Raw genomic sequence first — 13,625 nt, 5'->3', positions numbered from 1 at the left:
ACAGAGCGCAGGGAATGAGACGTATTTACACGTTTTCCGCTGCAACTAATATAAGCTCTATTTGACATTAGAAGGAGTTTATTGGCCGGACCACTGGTGCACGCACTTTACATATCACCGCACGCCGTGATGCTATCTCTCTGATTAGCCTCATCCTTTTCTATGTGTTAGATTAATCTGTCTCTCCTCTTTCTTCTTCTTCTTCTTTTTTAAAATGCATCCCATCTTTTGGGAATTTATGATACAGCTTATTTTGGGATTTTACTAAATGAGGCAATATTGTCACACATTTCCAAACTAAATTTCAGTAGTTTTTTTTTTAGTAGGTTGGGAATCAGGCTATCTACAGTAGCCTACAGATAAGGTGATAAAGCTCAATTTCCAGCTATAATTGCACTTGTGAAAATGATTCCGTCCTAATAAACACATCGGAACACGATAGCATTATCTTCATTTCCACAATGGGATAAGCCGCTTAACATGCACCGTTAGTTTTCTCTGATTTGTCCGGTCAGCAGGCCTGCTCCTCCACAACAGGGCCTCGCTTTAAAGGCCCGTGTTATCACTTAAACAAACTGCTGTGGCATTTGGTTGAATGAATGCGCCTCGTCCGCCACAATTCAGTTCAGCTTCGTCTAAATTTTACAATTGATGTCACTAAAGTGCATTTTAATCTGTCCAATCCACTGTTCTGGGGACTGACCTTTCTCTAAAATGGAACTTGTAACTTCACCACTAAAAAACAGGCTTCGTTGTAAATGTGGTAAGAAAATAGTTGTGTGTTCTTAATCGAGCACGAGATGCAGCATTCAAGAATGACACTTATAGAAAAAACAGAAAAAAAGAAAACAGTCTCCAGTTGACACACACACACTAGCACGCACCCCCCCCCCCCTTTTAATACCACGGCATCTCCACCGGCCCGGTGCTCTGATGGTCTCCTAGACAACCGAGATAACGGTGCAGCAGTTTTCCATATCGGTCCCGGAGTCTATTATGGCTCGGGATTAGCTCTCTTTCCGAAAAGGTCATATACAAAGTCACCAATCCTGCTCTTTTCGCTGCCATATGGCCCCACGCGTGAGGGCACATTCATAAACATGCGTGTGTCATTTGATTTATTGCCATTAGACTAATGGCACTGTCCCGTTTTACTGCGCTTCAAAAACTAGTCATGTAAACTGGAGCCTTGTGAGGAGACAGCGAGACCACGGTTATCCCCAGGACTGAGACTGCGAGTTTCTGCAGGAGAGACAGCTGGCCAGGAGACCATGTGCTGTTATATAGCGACCCCTGGCGAGAAAGGGATGTACTGTAGGACAAACGTACAGTACTTGGATTCAGAAAGCAAATCTCCCTCACTTTAACACTTCTGTTGCAGTCCTGCTCTACAATCAGCAGTTCAAAACGTCATATGGATTTAGTTTTTAAATTAAAAGTGTTCCATCATGTTTTCAGCAGCAGATCATTGGGTCATAGAATCTGCAGGCCTGGATTAGTGCACTTTATCACACTGCTCTTGGCTATCGTCTCTCTCTCTCCAAGTGATAGCGAATGTACCCACATCCACCCACCTGAAATAACATTTTTTTGCTAATATTTATCCCCTCTCTACACTGCACTCATAACTCATTCACATTTATGGTTTCACACTCTTCCACACCTCTACCACAGCTAATTTGAAGTTCGCTTTTGCTGCAGTTGCTGGAGCTACACGGTGCACCCAGATTCAAATAAATACACACTTTGACACTGCTTTGTGGTCTTCAGTGATGGCGAGGACGTGCGGCTAACATTGCTCTGTCATTGCATTAATATGTTTGTTTTTTGTTTCCCACCTTTTGAATTGCCTGTCTGCTGCACCAGACGTTGTGGGTGGAGCTGGTTCAAATACTGAGGTCTAACAAGCTGACTAAACCATCTGCAGTGAAAGCATAGGCTCCATTTTTATCCCTGTAGTTTCCCCACTTTGTTTCCATAATCATTTGCTCTGCTAGTATATAGAATTATTCATCTTTATATATATTTGTATACTCCTCATTGATCAGCCTGTTTTGTGCGCTCTTACTTTCATTGGCCTTACTCTTACTTTCATATTTTTTAAAACCTTTGGGTAAAACATTCCAAGGCTACACCTGTGTGTATTTGTCCTTGGACTCTATCAGGCGGGATAGGAAGCTGTGCTATGAAAGCTGAACTGTCGCACCAGTCTCTGATCACCTTTTCAGGGTCTTCGGTGTAATTGGCTGCATTCATTCTTCACTCAGTTCAGTCCAGTCTCCCTTTTCCTGCTGCTGAGAAGTTCCCCTCTAGTCGCGATGCGTCACCGTCCTTCTCTGTAGGTGGCTTTAGTAGTCAAAGTGATGAACACGGGGTGTGCCAGACGCTGTGCTTCGAGCTATACCCAGATAGTTCAGCTTTTATCTCATCAGACCAGGGAATGTCCTTTAATGTTGTATTTTACTAAATATGTGGATGTGGCAACATTATATAGTTACGGTGGCTGTTCTAAGGGTAAATGTCTGACTTGATGGAGGGCAGCTGAGAAGGATCAGTCTCTCTGTTACTATTTCACTGTTGTTGTTTAACAGGCTTCTTGAGAATATCCAAGACTTTTTAAATTATTTCATACCTGTGAAATGTGCTTTTCCAAATTTCCAACAGAAGTCTACAGAGAGTTCCCTTGAGTTTGTGGTTTAAAGTGAATTGTGAGCTTTACATATAACGGGTACATTACTCTCGTACCTTACTCTGTTCAGTTTGGCAAATGTCTCTGTCTTTTTCTTTAAAACATTAAAAATAAATAAATTAACTTATAAAATGTTTTCTCTCTGTCATTATGACACTTACGTTGATATACAAAACAAATGTGTTCGCGTTCCCATGTATCACATAAAGCAGGCTAAATTGTGCAAAGAAAGTGAAAGGCTGCAAATACTTTCCGAGTCTCTGAAGACTGGGTAACAAAGAAACGGTGATATTCAAGCAGTACAGCAAGGGAGGGAGACTAGTGCACAGCTGGAATGTTCCAGCTGGGATTCCCGGTGGCTGGACAGGAAGTTTGAGGAGTTCTGACAGGAAGTGTGTTCTCAGAGAGGGTGGAGAGAGAGAGAGAAGGGGGAGATGTTTCCTGTTGGTTCTCCCCACATGTTTTGACGCCTTGCTCATTCTGGGTCCTCTTCACACCCACCATGCACACGTACCAGTATGCAAATGCTGCTGGTCACATCCACCCGTGCTAATAGCAGACTGCTATTAGAGGATAGTGGTAAGCTGAGAGAGTAAATCATGTACGTAGGGCAGGATTGTGTCACAGGATGCAGATGTCACCACATGAAGTGAAACTTCCTGCCCATCAAAGCAGTCAGTACCAGTTTAATGGACTCACAATGTGGAGCCCGTGTAAATTAGGCTTCCAAAATTCAGGAGGGAGAAATGATGGAGGAAAGGAGGAGAGAAGGAAAAAAATAAAGTGTGTGTTTGCAGGGGGGTGGGGGCGGGGGGCTGTATTGTAGGAAGAGATCTGATGGAGTGATATGTGGATTGCGAGAGGAAAACTCTCTTTGTCTCTTCTGAGCTCAGTGGACAATCAAAGTTTCCTATCAGCTCTGGAGTAGGGGAAATTGGCTGCCCTGGGAAGGAGAGGGCCACTCTCACAGCCAATGGGAAGTGCCCCTGTCACTCTAATCAGGTCTGATAGAGAAAGTAGGAAACGTGTGTGTGCCCGTGCACATGCTCCGACGAGAGTGGCTTTTAACAGAGAGCAGCTTTGTTTCACTTGTCTTCGTATGATCCAAGATGATACAAAGTAGCGTCAGGCCTTCATCTGCAGCTTATCCCCTGCACTGAGGGACAGACATGAGCTGCACGGGCACGTTTTTTTTGCCAAAAACTTGCCCTGAGAGGCATGACCATCGGTGCTTTGATGGAGCGCCATGTGGCAGAGATCAGTGGGTCTTAGTGGGAGCTGTGGACAGTTGCACATAAGGACGGCAAGGGAAGAGGATTACTGTCTCATCAATACAAATCCATACAGGGAAGGAGGCTGACATCAATATGCACAGAGATATAGGCAGGGGCTTTGAGTGAGCGTGCACGGTGTAAACATCTGCACAAGAGGACCACAATGGTGAACTCTGGATTCATGGGGGGAGGGGGGGTTGTTGTTGTTTTTTGTGCCATCCATCGTTCTCACTGCCCCTCCATCCCCACCTTCTCCATACCAGACAAGAATGCCCCCCCACCCAACCCCCAATCCTCTGTTTGAAGTCCCATCTCCATCTCTGCGCTCCTACACTGTCCTTCCCTTCCTCTGCCTGTCTGAATGTCATATCTGTCAGCCTCGCTCCTCCCCGCCTCCTGCAGCTGCAACCGGGGCTACAGACGCCTTCATTGTCCTCCTCTTCCTCACTCTGACGCTTCTGCACCCGGCCACATCACACCTGCCACCTGCACAGGAGGCAGAGCCCTGGGACCTGAGCCGCGGGGGCTTTCATCCACTCCTCACCTCGCCCTTCAAGAGCCTCTCATCCCCTCATCCCGGCGCCCTGTCACTGAGGAATGGCCGGTGCAGAGGGCCGTGGCAGAGTGGGACACAGAGCTCCTGTTGTAAAAAAAAAAAATGTTTTAAGCGGAGCCAGAGGGAATCAGTGCAGGTGAGGCGTGTGTTTGAGGGCGAGTTTTGCGGTTAGATTTGACTCATATTTCTTCTTTTTGATGATATTCCTTTATGGCTGAGTATGAGGAGTGGATGAACTGAATGAATGTATGTCATGAGGAGCGTGGACCTGAGAGTGTGCGCATAATAACATGCTGACAGTGAGGGTGGTGGCTCTGTCTCAGTGATTTATGAGAGTGTGCTGTGAAGGGTCCTCTGAGCAGGATATTGTTCCCTGACTGGTGACTTCTGCCTCTCTCTCTCTTTGTGTGTGTGTGTAGTTGTGTGTGTGTGTGTGTGTGTGTGTGTATTTGAGAGCAAGAAAGATTAAGAGGGAGAGTACTGCAGGTGAGCCCTCAATGTAATCAATCACCACCACGTCACCAAGCCTAGGGACTTGTGGATTACCTCTTCAACTGATATCTAGTTTGACTCCAAATCTTTTTTTCCCCTTCTTTTTTTTTGCATATTCATTATTTCTGGCAGATAAAGAATGAACACACTCTGCATCATTACTATACTTCAGGAAAGGAAGATAATAATCGACTCCATGCCTGAGGGGGGACCGTGACAGCTCAACCGCATGGCCCAACCAGTCCAACACCCTGCACAAACCCCACCATCCACCTCAAACACACACACACACACACACACGGTTTGCCACATCAGGATACAGTGCTGCACACGAATTCCGGTTCAAACAGTATTTTGCTCGGTTTACACCAACAGATAAACCGCAGCTCTTCTGTGACCGGTAATCATATCCTGGCCCAGAACTGAAAAGACTGAAAGGCCTCCAATGAGCCACAACAAGACAAACAGCCGTGTAGGGAAGCGAATGCATCAACAGACTCATGTTTGACACGAGCATTAAGGTGCAGCCACGTTCGATGGCATCTCCGTCGGAGTAAAATACCAGAGACAATACAAGTAGAGTTTACGTACAACTGTAAGAGCGTTCCAATTTCTAGCTTTGATACCTTCTGGTCCTTTTGTAGGTTATTCTGGGGGAAAAAGACACAGCCTGCAGTAGTGTGCAAAAGTCTGGAGCCACTCTTTATTTCTTAATATCTTCTGTAGGCCAGACTTTCTTTTCATTTTTAAAGTGAAGGTCTGCTGAAGGTCTTTTTAAGTTTTTATTTGGACATTGACTTTTGAATAATTTTAAATTGCATCTTTAGGCTGTTCCCATTTCTTTATTTGAATCTATAGAAATGCCAAAGAAAACCGTTTGGTGGGTATAAACTTGTATTGGAACAACAAAATGATTCCCAAAGAGCTATAAACTGGTAATTTGGCCTATTTCAGTGAACATTTTGTTCAGTATGTGTTTGCTGATATACGATACACAACTTCGTCCCTGTCATGATTGCAGGCATTAAGGCAGAAACTTGCTTCAATTTAAAATAAACATTTAAAGTTTCGTAACTCCACGAAAGATTAACTAAATAAGTTCATGTTTAACTTGCAACTTGATAAATTATGTTGGTGTCATTCATTTTAAAAGATGTGTTGCATATATATTAGTCTCCATCACAAGGTTACCTCTGTATGATGAAGTGCTGCTCTGAAGTTAGAGAGAAAGTAAGCTCACTGGCCACTTCATTAGTTACACCTCTCTAGCAGATCCAGTAAGGTGTTCAGAAAATTTTGTGTCGTCCAGCAGATTTGCCCAATTTCCTGTTCACCCGCGTCCCAAAGGTGCTCCATTAGATTCATGTCACGTTCAAGGAATCAGTTTGAGAAGATTTGAGCCCTCTGACAAGGCATTTTCACCCAGAGAACCGCCGCTCCCAGTAGATCAGCAGTTTCAGCCCACCTGGCACTAACATCCATGTCACTTAAATCACCTTTCTTCCCCATTCTGATGCTCGGTTTGAACTTCAGTAAGTTTTCTTCACTACATGTTGCTAGATTGGCTCATGAGGCATCTGCTATAACGAGCAGTTGAACAGGAATACCTAATTAAGTGGCTGATCGATGTATTTGTCAGTGTTCTGTCTTTAAGGTCTCAATGTCATTTAACACTTGCGCATAAAAAAACCCGTCTCTGGTGCTGAGGTGGACGTGAGCCCGCTGCTGTGAGAATGAGTCTGTGTGGCTCTCTGGACTCGCGCCGCTCCAAATCTCCACTCGAGTAAAAACATACAAACAAAATCACCATTGTGTGGTCTTTCACCAGCAACCAAGCATCAGTGCTAACAGACATTGTCTTTGCTCTCTCCCTGCTGCGTATTTACTGAATGATTATTGTATGGCACATACAATATGCGCACACTGTCATTGTGAGGGGAACTGGGCTGTTATTATGGAGCAGGAAATGACCTGCCAGGACCCCTGGTGACCTCTGAGGGAAAGTGATGACCTCAGACTGACCCTTCTGTTTGTCCTGAGCTCATACTGTGCTTGAGGCAGGTCAGCTCCTCTGCTGACTGGGTAGGAGAAGGCCATAGGTGGGGTTACTTTCAAGCAAGGAATGCAACAATGAGCAGGAAATTCCCTTTGAAGTGCCAGTTTTAAATGAACTAGTCAGTGTGGAAAAGTCGCTTTTTCTTGTTTTGATGATGTCAGGATGGCACAGCGTAAATTTTAGTTATCTCGGTATTCGAAGGTACAAGTGGGATCAAAATGCAGTTTAATACGGTTTGACTTTTTTTCTTCAGCATGGTAACACGTTAGTTATTGACACAAGCACACCCCCTTATGATGAACCAGGGGTACTGCATGCCAAAATCACAACTTCCAACAAGAATGAGTGTCTCAAAACTTTATTTCAAATTTGACAGTTTTCCACATTACTGCCCATTTCACAAACGTGTTTTCCAGCTTCAATGTCTTTTCTCACATACAAGATAATCTCTTTTATTGTTTAATCTCACAGTCAAAAAAACATTTATACCAAGAAAAATGTAGAACATAAGACTGAGGGACATCTAAAACAAGCATTTTGGGATGGCAGAATCAGAGCTTTGGATTTTTTCAAATACACACGTCGGGCAGGGGAGAGCAAAAACAAAATGCAAGTGCAAAAAAGATAAACAGATGGCAAAAAAAAAAAGCAAGTCATCTTCGAACTTAAAAGTTAGAGATGATTCAGTTTTAAAGTACAGCATACGAGTAAAGACAGGAGACTGAAAACACTCGGGCCGTTCAGCTATTCGTTTCAAAAAACAGTCCCTTAACCCTTAACTTCAGAGTGGAAAAAAAAGAGAGATTTGAACATGGAACGGAAGAACAAATCTGTGACAAAGTTTTAGCTCCACTGAAAAACCAACAAGAAGAAAAACAAACAAAAAAAGCCAAACAGTTGTGATGAAGCTGCTCTAGAGCTTAGTGACTTCAAGTTTATCGCAAGGCACGAGTGTTTGGATAAACCCGTCACTACCGTAAGAGCCGGTGTTCATAGTCCATGTCTGGATAGTAAAATACTAAAACAAGAAAAGTGTGAGCATGAGTCACTTCATCAGATTCTCATACAAACAGTTGGTTTATGTTACGGCAAGGGTGCCTGTCAGCGTGTCGCAGTTTAAAGGGCATCCAGCAGACTGTCGATGCGGCCGACGAGCTCTTGCCTCTTGCTGGTCAGATTCTTCTCGCTCTCGATGTAGGCCTCCTTCTTGACTTTCCCCGCCACCAGCCTCTCCGCTTCCTGGCAGGAGCGGCACACCAGCTCCTTCACCTGGCCGTCCAGCTTCTGCACCTCTCCGACCTGATGGGACAGAGAGGTAAGGCACTACTGCTGCGCGTCCCATTAATAAAAATCTAATTTTCCTCACAATCTCCCAAAATCACTCACCTTGTCGGCCAGGTCAGAGCCCTCTGCCTTGAGGCGGGCCTGCAGCGAGCTGATTTCATTGGTGAGAGTGCGGTGGTCAGCCTCCAGAGTCTTCCGGCCGCTGTTGAGCCCCCCCGTGTCGCGGGACTGCTTGTAGCGGTTGACCACCTCGTCCATGTGGCGGTACAGGCCCAGACGTTTGTTGACCAGAGTGAGCACCTGCTCTGTGATGGATGCGACCTTCATGCGAACCTCAGCAGCTGGATCCTGAGTAAAGACAAGAAAACAAAGTGAAATGAACAGAATGAACACCATAAATCTACTTTTGTGCAGGGTAGCTGCTTAATGAGGGGAGATCAGGTAAAATGCGGTCAACATCAACTAGAAAGGTGTTTTCATACCTTTGTGATGGCGAAGTCCAGACGTACATAGATGATGACGGTGAAGAAGAGTATGTAGAAGGCACCTACAACCAAGAGAGGCTCCTGCAGCATCAGGATCTTATTGAAGTTATAGTGAACCTGGTGATCAGGAGAGAGGGGGCACAAAGAATCACATGGAAACAGTTTAAATGTCAGCGCTGTCATCATTATATAGCCAATGTGTTGTGCAATCAATAATTACATCATGATGATTAATTGCGGGAACCCCCCCCCCCCCGATTACTGCCATTTTTATACAGCTCTCAATTTTACTGCTCAGCACATTCACACAACTCTTCTGCCAGTCTAATCAGGCTGCAGTATTTCCCCCAACACTATCGAGCATGAAGCTTTTTTTTTTCTTTCCCTTTCTTTTTTTCCATTTTGTTGCAAAAATAACATAAAATGTGTGGAGAAAAGCAGTAAGGATCTCTGGCTGTACTTGAGCCAAAGCCACTGTGATCCAGTCAGTGTGTCAGCCTATAAGTTACAATTTTTCCCTAAACTCAAAATAATTAACAAGTACTCAGGAAAGTTAACAAAAAGATTTGCCAAGAAAGTTTCTTCAGCGTGAAGTGTTAACCCCCTTTTTTAGACAGACAGAAAGAGATTACAATTGTAAAAAAGAAATGCTATGACTCGATATAACCTCTATGCAGATGATATTAAATACCAAGCTCACTGACCTAATGCTACGGCAAGAAGAAAGATGATCAAATTATCAAATAATTAAATCAGTGTGTAAAATGTTGCTGTTGTGAAGTATTCAGTGCAGACAGGTGTCTGCCAAGATCTGTTGAAGCCAAGAAAAAACAAACTGTACAGCTTCAACATACTTGGACACGTGGTTCATAAACTTGTGGTAACAACTCAAAAACCTGCTTCTAAATATTAAGTGTTCGTGTATACGCATAAAACACGTCTCTACCATGTTAGCATCAGCACAGATGGTCGTTAGTGGAGACCTATTTTTGAACTATGAGCTCAAAGATGATGCAGCTAAGAGCCTCCAAGCCTAATTTTACTGTGGCATTATACCCTCACCCTGATGATACTCCATATTGATAAAGAGTGACAGGTTCTAACAGCTTCCTTAGTTACAAAGAGAAAACCACTTCTGATCTGAATAACCTCAAACCTGAGACACCATGAATGGATTTTTGGCTTCTTCTACGGTGCATCTTACCACGAAATCCTGAATGTGCTGCTCCACCAGGTTGTTCTTGGTGGCCACCAGCACTGGCCGCCCAAAAGTGTCCAGGTATGTATAGTGCAGCTGGTTCGGCATGCGGCTGATTTTGTAAGGTGTATCCACATGAATGTTTCTGAGAAGACAAGACAAAGATATAGAAGGGAAAATAAATACCAAGCCCTGTAAACACTCCTCAAAGGAGATACTTTAGGTGTGTTTGCACTGACCTGGCTCCCTCTGGCAGGATGATTTTCACAGTCATTTCATCAATCACCTGGTCATCATACACATGGTCAACAAGTCTCATCTTCAATGCATACTGATCACCTGGGATATACAATGGCATGACATATAAGCTAAGGCATCCAGAGATTAATTAACAAAACTGGTGATCAGAAATCGACTCACCCAGCATGTAAAGGTACTCATAACTAGGCAGATTGTAGCCAATTATGTAGTGAGTCTTCCAGCCTCCAAACAAAGGAAAACGAGGCCTGACCTCTACCTCCACTGAGTCATCCAGAACCTGCAAGTGGGAGGTGGAGATGTTTCCAATCTCATCCCGATAGTAAACGTCTTGGGCCGAGGCAGGGAGGATAGTCTGGTGAGGAGAATCTATATAATTATCAGAGAAACTGTGAAAGCTCAAATGACACTGGTTGGGTGTCTAGAAGAAACAAACCTTGAAGGACTTGATAGATGAGATGCCGCTGTCTGACTGACGCTGGTAATCATAACGTGAAAAGGGGCCCTTCAGAATGGCTCCGGTGTGCCTCAGGTCGATGGTTTCTTCCACTGCAATGTTGCCCCAGTGAGACACCTCAATGGTACGAGTGATGCTGCTGATGGTGAGGAAGGGTGTGTTGTTTTCATAATGGATCTTCATTGCGTCCTGGACAGAGGAGAACACAAGCAAACAGCAGATCAGTTTAGCAGCTGTTTTGTAGCTTCGCTATAAGCTAATCAAACCTGGTCAGAGCTGTACCTTGCTAAACGGAGCAATGTCGCGGAAGGGTCCATACTCAATAATCTCATCGGTTTTGCTTGGGTTGCCCAGCTTTGTGTAGCTCTCCGCGGTCTTGGACGCAAGGCGGACGCGTGTGGTCTGGGTGCGGGTTGGATACGGGGAGTAGAAGTAGTGGTCCCCCTGGAAAATCACCAGCTGACGCTCAGCCTGGGTGATGTGTGTGGGGAAGGGCTTCAGGACGTGGCTGAACGTCATCTCCACCTTGGTCTTCAGCTGAGCACCTGCAGCCAAGCTGGAGGGCAGCTGCACTTTATAAAACTCCCCACTGTTGCAGAAGAGATGACAGAGAGGAGCACAGGTAAGACATATTTGATGGATCACATCAGATTCTCGGGACATGCACGTCTTGGACGTGCACGTCCAAGTTAAGAAATCCTGTTTTGGATATTGATCAAAAATAATCATGACTGTGATTTTCGCCAGAAACCAGCAACCCTACCATCTTCCAGAAAATAAAATGGTGCTTCAAATGCACCAGTTCTGCAGTCTGTTTTCATCATGTAAGGTCTTTATAATCTGCTTAGTAGACAGTGTCTGATCTCTCACCTTTGACCCTGAATTGTTGTCTGCTGTAGTTCAAGTGTGCCATCCTCCTCTTCATCACCCTTCACCTGTGAAAGCAGGCAGTCGGAGAATATTTGTGTAATGTATGCAGTTACTTGCACGATAAGTCTCTTCTTGAATAAATGGTAAGCGTTTCAAGTAATTTCTTCATTACTTTATGAAATGTAACAAATATTTTATAGAGTTAGGTTTGCTGTTAGCCAATTTAGGTTAGTGTCGTTGGTTTGCTAGTGACAGCTTTTTTTTAATAGCATTAGCTAACTTCTTGGCTAATGCTAACTTCATTGGTCAGTAGCAATGTTGTTACTCGACTAACATTGTTATGATGATGCAGGAGTGCCACAAACACAGGCATATAGGATCGTGCTTCAACACTATAGGACTTTGAGGGAATCGTTTGTAACGTATCTGTTATTGTGTCATTATTCTGTCAAACAGGAGCATTGTTACGGTTTCATTCATAGTGGAAGGGGGCAGGCCTGTGCGCAGTCACACACGGAAGTAAGCTGCCCAGCGCATACGTGTCATTCAGCCACTGACAGAGCGTGGAGCCCTGCGGAAGTCATTGTCTTGTTACCCACATCCATAGCACTTTAAAATAAATATGGCTCTTCTGGGCATAAATAACTACATTTCCCGAACTGGGGTGAATGCACTGCACATACCGAGCTCGTAATACTTGCTACTGTTAGCTAACTGTGTCTATGTGACTCCCCACTTGCAGAGCTCACTGCCAACAGAATCACACTGTTGAATCACACATAGCCAGTAGCTTTGCTTCCATGCATTCAATGAACAAGCCGTGACCTTTTACTACGGGAGGGCACTGACTTCTGCAGGTTTGCTGTTGGCACCTCACAAAAATAAAAAACTGCAAGCTGTAAAGACAGTGCACAGCACTGCATGTGTAGTTTGCAACAGAACAGCTAACAAGCTAAAGCTAGCTAGCCGGCTACAGGCGGAGGTGTTAGCGCAGTTTCATTCACTGATGTTTAGCTCACCGAAGCTCCGATGTATGCCAGATGCGGAGCCAGGCCCTCCTCCACTGCGAGTATGAAACTGTGCACGGCCGAGTTCCCCTGGTTGGACAGCACGATTTCGGCAGTGATCTTGGCCAGATGCGTGCTCAGGTCCACTGTCCTCTTCACATCCTCGTTTACCAAACCGTCCGCTGAAACCTGCGGACCCAGAGCAGCCAGGAGCAGCAGGTAGGCGGTGAAAAGCGGGGAGGTTTGGGTCATGGTTAAAATAAGATAGGAGCTGAAATGCTGTAGTTACTGGGTTAAGAGAGGAAGAATTGTAGAGCAGCAAAGAAAGGCCGCCGTGCCGCTCTACATCGAAAAGGATGACGCCTCATTCAGTACGACGTGATGACGTCACTACGCGCACTTTTTCAACGTGCAGTACGTCGGAACCGGTTGCGAAACAGAAAAGCCGTCAATTAACGTGGCTTTCAAAAACTGTTTTGCAAAATAAAGGAATCATACAGTTTGTCGTTTTTTTCTACAGCGCAAAAGTCAAACATAATGATGGTGGTCGTCTCAATTTATCACTGGAATAACAACAAGCTTATTGTGTTACTACCATTTCTGGCTGTGATGACGTAGATCAGCATGTTTGTACACGGTACAGCGAGCCGAAATAGCTCAGTTGGGAGAGCGTTAGACTGAAGATCTAAAGGTCCCTGGTTCGATCCCGGGTTTCGGCAGCATTGGGGAAACATTTTAAAGATACACCTCGCCGTTTTTCCGCCGTTAAGTTTTTCTCTTACCACATTGGTTTTTGGTTTTACAGCACACTGAGCGTACTATCACAGTATGTACATCATATCTGGTATTACATTTGGTAAACGATTTTAAAAATGTTAAAAGATGAAGGGGGGAATCAACTACAAAAATAATTACAACACTCAACTAGCTTTTCTTCTTTTTTTTGCTTTTTCATATATTTGTGTTGCTACTACAGACTGTTGAATGGTTGCATAGTGC

The 13,625-nt window shown here is 44.5% G+C and overlaps 1 protein-coding gene and 1 non-coding gene across 2 annotated transcripts; one reads left to right on the top strand and one right to left on the bottom strand.

Moving 5' to 3' along the window:
- Positions 1–7,409: 7,409 nt before the first annotated feature.
- rpn1 (ribophorin I) lies at positions 7,410–13,003 on the bottom strand. Its single transcript, XM_085405894.1, has 10 exons — positions 12,639–13,003; positions 11,620–11,684; positions 11,032–11,338; positions 10,729–10,938; positions 10,455–10,647; positions 10,274–10,373; positions 10,041–10,179; positions 8,834–8,953; positions 8,454–8,699; positions 7,410–8,366 (listed from the first exon to the last, which is right to left on the bottom strand). The coding sequence occupies exons 1-10, from the start codon at positions 12,876–12,878 to the stop codon at positions 8,184–8,186; spliced, it is 1,803 nt and encodes a 600-aa protein (XP_085262020.1). The 5' UTR covers positions 12,879–13,003; the 3' UTR covers positions 7,410–8,183.
- A 269-nt stretch (positions 13,004–13,272) lies between these two features.
- trnaf-gaa (transfer RNA phenylalanine (anticodon GAA)) lies at positions 13,273–13,345 on the top strand. The gene has a single exon. It is a non-coding gene; the product is annotated as a tRNA-Phe (tRNA).
- Positions 13,346–13,625: the final 280 nt, after the last annotated feature.

The sequence above is a fragment of the Rhamphochromis longiceps genome, linkage group LG5, assembly GCF_057381845.1.
Source record: "Rhamphochromis longiceps isolate RC_006_pf linkage group LG5, R_longiceps_female_GT1.1, whole genome shotgun sequence".
In the NCBI taxonomy this organism is placed as follows: Eukaryota; Metazoa; Chordata; class Actinopteri; order Cichliformes; family Cichlidae; genus Rhamphochromis; species Rhamphochromis longiceps.
The sequence above is the reverse complement of the archived record's forward strand: the minus strand, read 5'-3'. Positions and strand labels throughout refer to the sequence as shown.

Excerpts from the sequence above, each read along its gene's own strand:
- rpn1 (XM_085405894.1), bottom strand. The coding sequence starts at position 12,878 with ATGACCCAAACCTCCCCGCTTTTCACCGCCTACCTGCTGCTCCTGGCT. Across the intron at positions 11,685-12,638 it reads TGGCATACATCGGAGCTTCG|GTGAAGGGTGATGAAGAGGA; the intron begins GTGAGCTAAACA and ends CTGCTTTCACAG. Across the intron at positions 10,374-10,454 it reads TGAGTACCTTTACATGCTGG|GTGATCAGTATGCATTGAAG; the intron begins GTGAGTCGATTT and ends TGTATATCCCAG.